The 10793-nt window shown below is 41.2% G+C and overlaps 2 protein-coding genes across 6 annotated transcripts; one reads left to right on the top strand and one right to left on the bottom strand.

The window, feature by feature from the left end:
• Positions 1 to 133: 133 nt before the first annotated feature.
• Positions 134 to 3932, top strand: LOC115751788 (calcium and calcium/calmodulin-dependent serine/threonine-protein kinase-like). The gene is made up of 7 exons (XM_030689789.2): positions 134 to 1542; positions 2085 to 2139; positions 2270 to 2380; positions 2648 to 2880; positions 2968 to 3175; positions 3576 to 3635; positions 3728 to 3932. Exons 1-7 carry the CDS (start codon positions 836 to 838, stop codon positions 3902 to 3904), a joined length of 1551 nt encoding a protein of 516 aa, XP_030545649.1. The 5' UTR covers positions 134 to 835; the 3' UTR covers positions 3905 to 3932.
• On the bottom strand, positions 3855 to 9440 carry LOC115751774 (protein FAR1-RELATED SEQUENCE 3-like). 5 transcript variants are annotated; one of them, XR_004016674.2, is made up of 7 exons: positions 9246 to 9440; positions 6452 to 8806; positions 6245 to 6334; positions 5704 to 5853; positions 4967 to 5080; positions 4112 to 4170; positions 3855 to 3990 (listed from the first exon to the last, which is right to left on the bottom strand). XR_004016674.2 is itself a non-coding variant. In XM_048278795.1 (7 exons), the coding sequence occupies exons 3-6, from the start codon at positions 8675 to 8677 to the stop codon at positions 4970 to 4972; spliced, it is 2577 nt and encodes an 858-aa protein (XP_048134752.1). In that variant the 5' UTR covers positions 8678 to 8806; positions 8920 to 9165; positions 9246 to 9440; the 3' UTR covers positions 4291 to 4686; positions 4967 to 4969. The 5 variants fall into 5 exon arrangements, 4 of the variants coding, with proteins under 4 accessions (XP_048134753.1, XP_048134752.1, XP_030545625.1 ...); XM_048278795.1 differs by lacking the exons at positions 3855 to 3990; positions 4112 to 4170 and adding exons at positions 4291 to 4686; positions 8920 to 9165; XM_048278796.1 differs by lacking the exon at positions 3855 to 3990 and having other exon boundaries at positions 4088 to 4170.
• Positions 9441 to 10793: the final 1353 nt, after the last annotated feature.

Raw genomic sequence — 10793 nt, 5'->3', positions numbered from 1 at the left:
TACAGAAAAGAGTGAGAAAATACTTGGAATCAAAGGAAAGAAACAGCTATAAGGCCAAACTGATCTTTAGGGAAGAAACTTTCTATTTGTTTGATTATGTAAAATGAACAATAGGTAAATATCTAGAACTGCACATTAATATAAGAAGGATCAAGAACTGCCCTAATTGACAGAAGTTCTGTTCATTACAGCTGACTGACGCGGTTTGGTTATCTATATCGGCCAAAGATGACGAGAACTATGCTGTGGGTTCTAGGCGACTCGCTGAAAATTGTTCACTGTGGTCTTAAGTATTGAGTTTAATGAAAATCCCAGACATTAGAGATCCTGTTGCATAAAACAATGAAAGATAAGTCAACCAAGCCGCTCAGCTCTCTCTTTCTTTGCTCTTGTTTTATTTAAGTTTCTAGGTTCATAAAGAGTGACTTCTTCTTTTTTTTCCACATGGATTTAGGAGGAAATGATAGAAGCATAGAGTTATTATAATGCATCTTTGGATTCTGTGGGAGGAGATTGGTTGATTAGTTTTAGTTAACTAAGTCACCTTTGTCTCTATTTCCTCAGCTGTTGTGCCCTCCAGTTTGTTCCCTCGTCTCCATCTGAATTTCATGCATTTCTTTATGATCTTATAGTAATGCAAAAATAACTGTTCGTCTATGCTTATGTCAATCCCTTATCATTGAACCCAACTTGTACTCTTTCTCTCTTTCTCTGTTCCTTCTTTAAAGTTCAAAATTTTTCTTAAGTCCAAGTCCAGACCCAGTTTTCCTCAAGTCTCCAGGATTCCAAATTCTCGAGTCTTTCCCAGCTTTTGTCAGAAAAGCTCTCTTTGCCTATGGGCGAAGAAACAAGAAGGCTCTCTGATGACTATGAAGTGGTTGATGTCCTCGGCAGAGGAGGATTCTCGGTGGTCAGGAGAGGCGTCTCCAAATTGAGCGGAGATGGAAGAGAAGTCGCCATCAAGACGCTCAAGAGGCTCGGCCTGTCGACTCCGCCGGCAACAGTCCCCGCAAAGAAGCAGTTTGCTTCGCTGACATTCCCCATGTGGAAGCAAGTGCCCATTTCTGATGCCCTCCTGACCAATGAGATCCTGGTCATGAGAAGGATAGTTGAGAATGTTTCCCCTCACGACAATGTTATCGACCTCTACGATGTGTGTGAGGACCAGAGTGGGGTCCATCTGATCCTCGAGCTCTGCTCTGGCGGGGAGTTGTTTGACCGGATCGTGGATCGGAAGAGGTACTCGGAGGCGGAAGCAGCTGCTGTCGTCCTGCAGATCGCCCGGGGCCTGGATGCTCTCCACAGGGCCAATATTGTGCACCGGGATTTGAAGCCAGAGAATTGCCTGTTCTTGAACAAGCGCGAGGATTCGCCACTGAAGATCATGGATTTTGGGCTGAGCTCCGTGGAGGAATCCGACCCAGTTATCGGATTGTTCGGCTCGATAGATTATGTGTCACCAGAGGCTCTCTGTCAAGGAACAATAACAACTAAGAGTGACATGTGGTCTTTGGGAGTCATTCTATATATTCTACTCTCAGGGTATGCTGCAATATTTTCACTCTCCTGATTTGTGATTACCTCAGATAAAAGGATGATGATCTAATACGGTAGTTGCTACTTTTGCAGTTTTCTTTGCTTAATAGGCTCTTCACAGATGTGAAAATTCTCACCTTCTTGATGAAGCTCATCACGTACTTGCTTTAGAACCCTCGAGCCATGACAGTATAATATGTGACTGCAAATCCTAGAACAGTTTAAACGGACTGTTCCAGGATCTAGTCACTTGTCAGATTCATTTGTGAGCTTAGCAATTCCTGTGTGTCTCATAATCCAGCTGTTGACTATATTTTCTTCAAGTCTGAGTAGGATTCCCATTATTCTGAAAATGTCATTGTTTCCCAATTCCTGCAAATTTCCTGGCAACCAGAGGGCTTAACGATTGTCAGATTCCTGAAAAGTGTTCCTTTTAGTCGCTTTTCGCTTCCAGCTTCGCTCCAGCAGAGGCATTAAAAATATTTCTCAGATCTTACAGCCACAGGCAGCTGTCCGCAGATGTTGACATCTTTTTGTATGAATTTCAGGTATCCGCCATTCATTGCCCCGTCCAACCGGCAAAAGCAGCAGATGATAATGAGAGTAAGTTCAAGCATGTCTATCTAACAGGAAAATATTTCGCTCTCTTTTGTGGCCCTAGGATTAGGTATTGTTCTTCTCAGTTCCAAGGACGAAAAGTTTGACTTGGCGAGATTATGTTTCTTCTGTGAAGGGAGAGTTCAGCTTCGATGAAAGGACCTGGAAGAACATTTCTTCGTCAGCAAAAGAACTAATTTCCAGCCTCCTGACTGTGGATCCTAGCAGGAGACCGAGCACCCTCGATGTAAGATACTCAAATTTACTACTACTCCAATAAGGTCCTCCTATATAGAGACAGGGATTCAGTCGCTATAAAAGAGAATTGCTGTCAAGAGAAATCTGTGCATTGCTCATAACTAGAGACTTAAAATTGTACCAGACTCACAACGGTAAATTCGTTGCATGGTCCTTTTAGAAATAATCAAGAATGAGCTAACTATTCTTGCCCGTGATAATTTCTGAAGTAATGCACATGCTCTTCTAGTGATACTAAACTCAGCTGTTCAAACAGCTTCTCAATCATCCGTGGGTAATCGGTGACTTGGCCAAGGAGGAGCAGATGGACCCTGAAGTCGTTTCGAGGCTGCAGAGCTTCAATGCCAGGCGCAAATTGCGTGCAGCGGCGATCGCGAGCGTGTGGAGCAGCACCATATTCCTGAGGACTAAGAAGCTGAAATCTCTGCTCGGGTCGCATGACCTTTCGAAAGAGGAACTTGAGAATCTTAGGGTCAATTTCAAGAAAATGTGAGCCAGAGTCCATTAATCCGCAGTACACATGCTTCTGTTTAGGTTCTCTGCTTTGATGGAAATTTCATACTTGGTTCACTGCAGATGCGCTAATGGAGACAATGCCACCCTATCAGAATTCGAAGAGGTTCTGAAAGCGATGAACATGTCATCGTTAGTCCCCCTGGCGCCTCGCATCTTCGACCTATTTGACAACAATCGTGATGGAACCGTCGATATGAGAGAGATACTGTGCGGCTTCTCCAGCCTCAGGAACTCCCGTGGTGACGACGCTCTACGCCTGTGCTTCGAGGTACGTTAATCTTCATGGTCTCTACGGAAGAGAATAACACTTCAAGAAAGTTTTAGAGTCGGACAGTGAGATGCTTTGCTATGAACTTGGAGGGATATTAAGGTACACCTGATTATCTGAAAAGCCCCAGGAACATTATTTATCGGCAAAACAATGCAGCGACGCAGACAGATTAGAGTTTCAGTACTGGTGTGAAAATTCTAATTCATCTATTCCGGCGAAACATATCGCCTTCGGGTTAGAAAACTAAATGTTCGACAGAAAACAGGCAGTGTTTCTGCTATCTAACCGACCAAAGCACGCTATCTTTTCTTACCCGCCAAATATCTATCTTTAGCAACTCTGGACACAAGACCAGAAACTCGTTATCACGCTGACTCAAATTCTGTGCGAACAACAGATGTACGATGCAGATCGATCCGGGTGCATCACCAAGGAAGAAGTGGCTTCCATGCTTAGGGTAATACCACCCTTCAACTTTTCACTAAATTCATTTGATTGATTGTTCTCCTAGTTAAAAAGGTGATGTTGCGATGATGACTCTTTTTACAGGCTTTGCCCGACGATTGCCTTCCCACGGACATCACTGAACCGGGAAAGCTAGATGAGATATTCGACCAGATGGATGCCAACAGCGACGGGAAAGTCACCTTTGAAGAGTTCAAGGCGGCAATGCAGAGAGACAGCTCCCTACAAGATGTCGTGCTCTCTTCTCTTCGTCCGTCATAGTTTCCTGCTACTTCGGTGTTATGCCATAATAAAAAAGTTTTGTTTTCATGAAGTTTCTTTATCTCTTTGTATCCGCCACTTAGAATCTGTTGAGCAGAGAGAGAGAGAGAGAGAGACTAATGTTTATTGCTCTATCTGTTAGCAAATGACGACTCTCATTGTAATGATCTTTCAAGGAGCCAAGCCTGGTTAAACTCCCATATATACCTCGTTCTTTTGAAAAATACGCCATTGAAGGAAAAGGCTTCCTTCAACTGGCAGATAATCTGAGGATTCATATCAATAATTGATGTAGTTGAAGTAAGTCAACTGATGTATTTTCTGGGGCAAGCTCCAGTATTTGCTTAGCTTCAGATAGAGGATTTTTTTCACTCTCAGGTGAAAAGGAGAAGCAATTAAACTCGAATACCATCCAAAAATTGCATCAAGAGAATAACCCAAAGTGAAGATTATACACGTCCAATCTTCTACCTCATTCATTAAAACCATTTTCACACAGCTCACATTTACAGTGGGCTACCTACTCCTGGTTTCCATTATATAACACTTGACCTATAAAAGGCACATATACATAACTAAATCCACCCAATGTGGTGAATGTTGTGCTATCTTGAATGACAATCAATCCTAGCTATTACTTTATAACACTAGTTACATTATACAATATATTTCTCACTACGGACCTCTGCAATGCCTCCTTCCTTGAAGCAACTCTGCAGATTCCAACCCTCCGGGTAAATTGTAGCAAACGGTAAATCTTGACTGGCAAATGGTAATGTGGGCTATACAAGGGAAAAAAAACATGCCTATCAATAATGGATAGGAATCGATATCCTTCTCTAGCTGTGGAAAAAAAAAACCTAGTATAACAGGAAAAAGTGATGGAAAAAACCAGCAAAGCTTGTATGAGCAGTCATTCATGCATCAATATGAATTATACTATTTAGCAAAACATTTGAAACACCACACAGAACAAAATGCCTATGATCTACATACACCTCAAGTAATGTAATGCAGTATTGCTTGATTACAAGGAAAACAGTTGAGAAACTCTACTTACACCTTTTAGAGCTGTTCACGGATGTAAGTCATGGATCTGAGCATTGAGCCTAGAGTGTCTCTTGACACCTGAAATTTCACCTCTGTTTCTCCAGTGGATATCTTCGTATCTTGAAGCTGAAAAAGGATAGCAATATAATGCTGTAAGCAAGGATTAAATGAACCAAGTCAACGACACATGAGAGCACATTATTGTGGACAATTCCCACAGTTTTAAGGCTCACCCTCAGATACCTAAGTGAACTGAAAATCAAAACTCTCAAACGAGAAATGCTTCTTCTCAAGCATGTGAGGAACAAAAAAGGTTAATCCCCATGAAAGGTATAACTGCACAGTTACTTTATCTCATGTTTGGGATCCTAAAAGGGCATACATCATATCCAAGACAAGTCCAATTGCCTGAAGGTCGCCAGAAAATCATGCACAGAGTTTCCAACAAAAAGCAACATCTATGGGCTTTTGCTTGCTAGGGGAAATTCAAAATTTAGCTCAAACCCCAAGTCTCTTATGCACCTTCTCCTACATCAGAAAACCTAATTATAAAATGTCATAAAGATACTTCCTCTTAAGCCCGAATCATATGGGAGCATGGAACTATTTAAAGGAAGAAAAACCTGACATATCACGGATATCACTGTAATATATATCTCACTAAACCACGTAAATTCTACCCACTGAGAAAGGTTAAATGCTGAAACACTAAAGCCATCAGGAGAAAAGGTGTCCAGCCTTTGCGATACCTTCAAATTGATGACAGCAACCTTATTGGCTGGGGATGAGAGCTGTTGGCTGATGTAGGCCATGGACCTCAACATGGGCTCCAGCGTGACTCTTGTTAACCTGAACTGCACCTCTGTCTCTCCACAAGGATTCTTTCCATAGTCTTGCAGCTACAAAAAAGGTGAATGAAAATGAAATGAGCTTGTGAGCAATATCCACAGAGAGAGAGAGAGAGAGAGAGAGATAATAACCTCAAAAGTGTGGGTATATATTTATCAGCACAATATTATTACTCCATTCAGCCCCTCATACATACTAAACCAATAGAGCCACAGGAAGACCACGTGCTCATACTCAGATAAGCACGAAAAACTACCTTCCAGATGACAATGAACAACTCGGTGTCTTTTCAAGTATTTAACAAGGACATAAATGTAAATGTCTCAATTCTGAAATGGAAATTATCAACGATATGCGAGTGGTTAACTCTAGTTTACAATCAGGGAAAAAAAGCCTGATGTACAAAAAGCATAACCGTATGAAAGGCACAGAAACTCGTACCTTCAAATTAACTACAGCGACTTTAACAGCAGAAGTTGCAGTACTCCTCTCAATTACCCACGTCATGGACTTAAAACAAGTAAGAACAACCTACATTAAGACAAGACAATCAGAAATTGACACAAAATGTCGAACTACTATTTAACAAATTCACAAGATTAAAAAAAAATGAAGGAAAAACTTAGAAGAGACAAAAATGCTTCCTACCGTGTCATCAGGTGTGCCGCTGTCGCGTTGAATTGACACAGAGGCGAGGCTGGGCTGAGTTAAATCAGCCACAGGAACTCCATTGTCATTAAGGTTAAAACGAGGAGGGTAGGCATCTTGCCAAGGCCACAACGCTGGGAACATCTGGGGGACAGATGATGAGGTTTTCTTGCTACTGTCCTCATTACTTCCACCTCTCTGTGAGCTTGGCAGAGCCACTTTAGCAATGCCTTTCTTCACGGAAGCTATCTTTCTAACACCCTCTTTCAGAGCACTCATTGCAGTGTTATAGGTTTCCACGGCAATTGCTCCTTCCAAAGCATACTGGATGGCTTCCTGACATAGACTGTTGAAGCGCGATGTAAGAGTTTCAATACCATATGGATCAGAATTTTGTTCTTCAGATCCCAACAGAGATTTCGCATTCCTGGTCCATCGCTTTAATATGTAGTGAGAAGGAAGGGTGAGTACATTTGTCACAGTGAAGACAGTCAATATATGTCTACAGAGTATTCCTGAGTACTCAAACATTTGACAGCTGCAGCTTGCTTTCATCTCAGATACATTTAGAGCAACTATGAATGCCTTGTCGTCATGTTCATATTTAGCTACCCTGTATTTACTAACAACTCCATCATCCTCAATCTTATTTGCAGTATACACAAAAGTTTCAACTAATTCCTCCTGGAACTTGGCGAAAATTTTCTTTGAATAAAGGTTTGCTGCCTGTTGTTCCATAGGTGATGGAGTTTTCAGGACTGGAGTGGTGCCCATGGTATCATAATCTGCTTCTATTTCCTTCTCTAATGAACTTTCCAGAGCCCTTTCATACTGCTTAAAAAACAAAGGGACCGTTGTTTGTTGATTCACGTATCCATCAAAGAATGAGCTCACCCCTTGGTTTGATGAGATTGCAGCAAAGAAAGTGTCACGAAAATAAACCGGAGCCCACTGCTTCCTAGCCTTATATACTGCTTGAAGCCACTCATTTTTTTGGAGATCATACCTGTCAAGAAGAGCAACCCATGATGCTTCAAAATCATCAACAGTTTCAGAGAAGTTAATGCAACTGTACATATCCCCGTAAAAAGAAGGATGAGTAAGGTAGATGTGAGCTAATCTTTCCTGGCCCTCCCTTAGGATGTGCCACTTGCAGATACAGTGACGAGTTTGTGGAAATACTTGAGCCACTGCAGCTTGTATGGCTCTATCCTGGTCAGTAGTTATAGAAACAGGGGGTCTATCATTCATTGCAGACAACCACGTCCTAAAGAGCCAAGCAAAGGATGATTCGGACTCATCTAGAAGTAATGCACAACCAAACAATATCATCTGACCATGATTATTTACACCGGTGAAAGGAGCGAAGGGAACTTGGTACTGATTTGGTCTATACATTGTGTCAAAAACTACAGCATCCCCAAAGTAGGTATATGCTGCCCTTGATCTTGCATCAGCCCAAAAGACATTAGTCATGTGGTTATCATCATCAAGCTGGATTGCATAATAGAAACCAGGGTTTTTCGCTTGCATTTTCTTAAAATAGTCGAGAAGGTTTTGGGCATCTCGTCCCAGATTTCTCTTCCGAATACTGGGTCTCACGTAGCTAACAGAACCAACGTTTCTTGCTGGGTGATTTGATTCAACAGGGGAGATATTCCTCCCTCCTCTATTTGGCTCATAAGAGACATGGTTCCCATGCAAAGAAGCATGAGCATCACATATAGCATCCAGAGGTTCACTCACATTCTTTGTAGCACCAGCAAAATGCCTCCGTGGTCGGAGATGACGCACATTACCAGGAGTTGCTGTTGAATGGTTATGCTCTTCCACAAACTTTGACACGACCCAATTGTCCGATTCTTTCCTCTCAATTCTGAGCACTGCATTGCAGCTTTCTATATTCTTCCTTTTTAAAACCTCTCTGGAACATGCAAAATCCCAACTTACAATCGGTCCATCGGGCCTACAACGGCTAAATTGACCAACCTGGGTGCTGAAACCAACATGCCTAGCATATGCATCATAGAAGGTTTTTGCAGCTTCTTCCGATTCGAACTGCATCCCAACACATGGTTTTGCCCTTATGTCGTTTCCTGAAGTAGTCGTCTCCTGGTCTGAAGAAGTGTCGCTGGCACTCTCTTGATCGCCCTGATCATGCACAACACTTTGAGTGATGCGGTGTCCCCTGGGGTCCCTAGTTTTATCAACCGATTCAACCTCCATTATTCAACTTACAACCCAAGATAGAAAGCAGCGGCTGAGAATGCTACAATAGGTTCTCTGCGCCTACTCATCTAGTTGGAGATGTGGAAAGAGCCGTACTAAGCGTCTCCCATGATATGGAACTACATCCTGCAAATCAAGAAAGCACAACCAAGTGAAGGAATTCACCAATATTAAAAGATTACTTCTTCTTTACCGGAAAGCAAAGAATTTTCAATCATGTGGAAGACGCGATATTACACCAGCCTCAAGAATCGAGATCGAGTTAATTCTTTACGGTATTACTGCTCCACAATTTAAAAGAAGAAAGAAATGATCCCCCCAGTGTTAACGACCGTAGCTCTTTCCAAACAACTCCAACGCTCTAATTCCTACACTCCAATATTCTGGAACCACAGTTCGAGAGAGCATCGATTTCGGTCTCGACCCCGCAGAGGAACCTCCGCAACGCGAATGCCACACCAAAAACACGGCAGAACATACGATTTCTTTAAAATTGAAAAACGCATCCCGTCATTCCCAGCGGAAACAGGTGCCGAAATCGAATCGAACGGCGAGGCGTACTTACGTGGCCACCGAGTTCAGCGCTCGAGCGATTAATCGAGCGTCGCACAGCAAATTCGAACGACAGCAGCTGCACTCGTGTGTGCCGCGAGCTTTCAGGTCTCGCTCCTGATTCGATTTCGGCGCGACGGAGTCGGAGATTTTCGGACTCGGGGCGTGAGAGCGACACCGCAACTCGAAGAAGAAGAAGAAGAAGAAACGCGGCACTTGGGTGCTGTTTCCTTTTGCCGTTTTCCGTAATTGTCAATGCTTGCATTTTCGCCGCGCGATTTTGCATTAATTACGGAAAGGCTCTCCTCTATTCTCTAGGATTCCAAGTTGGGTCCAATTTTTTCCCCCGGCAAGTTGGATCTCGTTGATGAATGCCTTTTAGTCTCGATTCTCGAGATACACTTATCGAGTGGTAAAAAGACACTTGGGGTGTCAATATTTATGTACTTCACTCACTTTAGTGTCAATATTTTTTTTATCACTTAAGTGCCAATTTCGGTAAAAAAAAAAACGATCACTTAAGTATTAATTCCGACCAAATGGTACACGTGGCATTTTTTTATTAATTTCTTAATATTATGTGGAATTTTTTTAAAAAAACCTGTTCACATGGCATCCACGTGGCAATTTTTTTTTAAAATTCAGTCCATGTGGATGCCACGTGAAATTTTAAACTAAAAATTAAGTTAATTTTTAAAAAAACTAAAAGTAAACATAAAAATAGCTTTGCCGCGGCAAGGGCTGTGAGCCCTCATCGTCGCCGCCCACCATCGCCGCAAAGGCCAATGATGGGTGGTGGAGTGGCCAGCGAGGTCGCGAGCTTTTTTCCAAAATGGTGCAAAAAAAATTACAAAAATGGGTAAAAAAAATTTTATTTACCGGATTGAGGCTTGCGGGAGTCATACTCCCGAACGGCCCACCCATGCGGGCTCTTCCACAAAGGTGGGCCTTTTTTATTATTAATTTTTTAAAAATAAAATTCGTAATTTTTTTAATTTTTTCAATTATTTTATGTTTATAACATTTATATTTATATAAATTTGTAAATAATTATCAATAATTAATTGAAAATTTTATTAAGATACATAATTAATAAATAAGTTATTATTTATGTAATTAATTTATTTAGTACGTAAATAATTTATAAACAATATTCATAAAATAAAATTGATAAAATATTTGAAAATGACATATCCAGATTAGAAATTTACCGATTGGATAATTTAAAGTGCTAGTTTTTTAATGTAATAATGTCTTTAATTATTTTTTCGAGTATGTCACTTTTAAGGGAAACGTTAAAAGCCCCATTGAATAAGATGACATATCCAGATCATATTCCTTTGCCAAGGCGTGATTTGACATTATTTTTTCATGAATACAAATAAAGGGGGGGTGTGATTATGCAATTTAAAATTTCATTTTTGATGTCCCCACCGGTCTTATTCAATGGGGCTTTTAACGTTTCCCTTAAAAGTGACATACTCGCAAAAACAATTAAAGACATTATTACATAAAAAAAAAACTCGCACTTTAAATTATCTAATTGGCAAATGTCTAATCT

The sequence above is a fragment of the Rhodamnia argentea genome, chromosome 5 (genome assembly GCF_020921035.1).
Source record: "Rhodamnia argentea isolate NSW1041297 chromosome 5, ASM2092103v1, whole genome shotgun sequence".
NCBI lineage: Eukaryota > Viridiplantae > Streptophyta > Magnoliopsida > Myrtales > Myrtaceae > Rhodamnia > Rhodamnia argentea.
The sequence above is the reverse complement of the archived record's forward strand: the minus strand, read 5'-3'. Positions and strand labels throughout refer to the sequence as shown.

Bases quoted from the DNA above. Each gene is read 5' to 3' on its own strand.
- LOC115751774 (XM_048278796.1), bottom strand. From the start codon at position 8,677: ATGGAGGTTGAATCGGTTGATAAAACTAGGGACCCCAGGGGACACCGC. The intron at 6,335-6,451 runs GTAGGAAGCATT...GTCTTAATGTAG, and splicing joins GCGGCACACCTGATGACACG to GTTGTTCTTACTTGTTTTAA. The intron at 5,081-5,703 runs GTATCGCAAAGG...ATCCTTTTTCAG, and splicing joins TTGCTGTCATCAATTTGAAG to CTTCAAGATACGAAGATATC.
- LOC115751788 (XM_030689789.2), top strand. From the start codon at position 836: ATGGGCGAAGAAACAAGAAGGCTCTCTGATGACTATGAAGTGGTTGAT. The intron at 2,881-2,967 runs GTGAGCCAGAGT...GGTTCACTGCAG, and splicing joins AGGGTCAATTTCAAGAAAAT to ATGCGCTAATGGAGACAATG. The intron at 3,176-3,575 runs GTACGTTAATCT...TGCGAACAACAG, and splicing joins CTCTACGCCTGTGCTTCGAG to ATGTACGATGCAGATCGATC.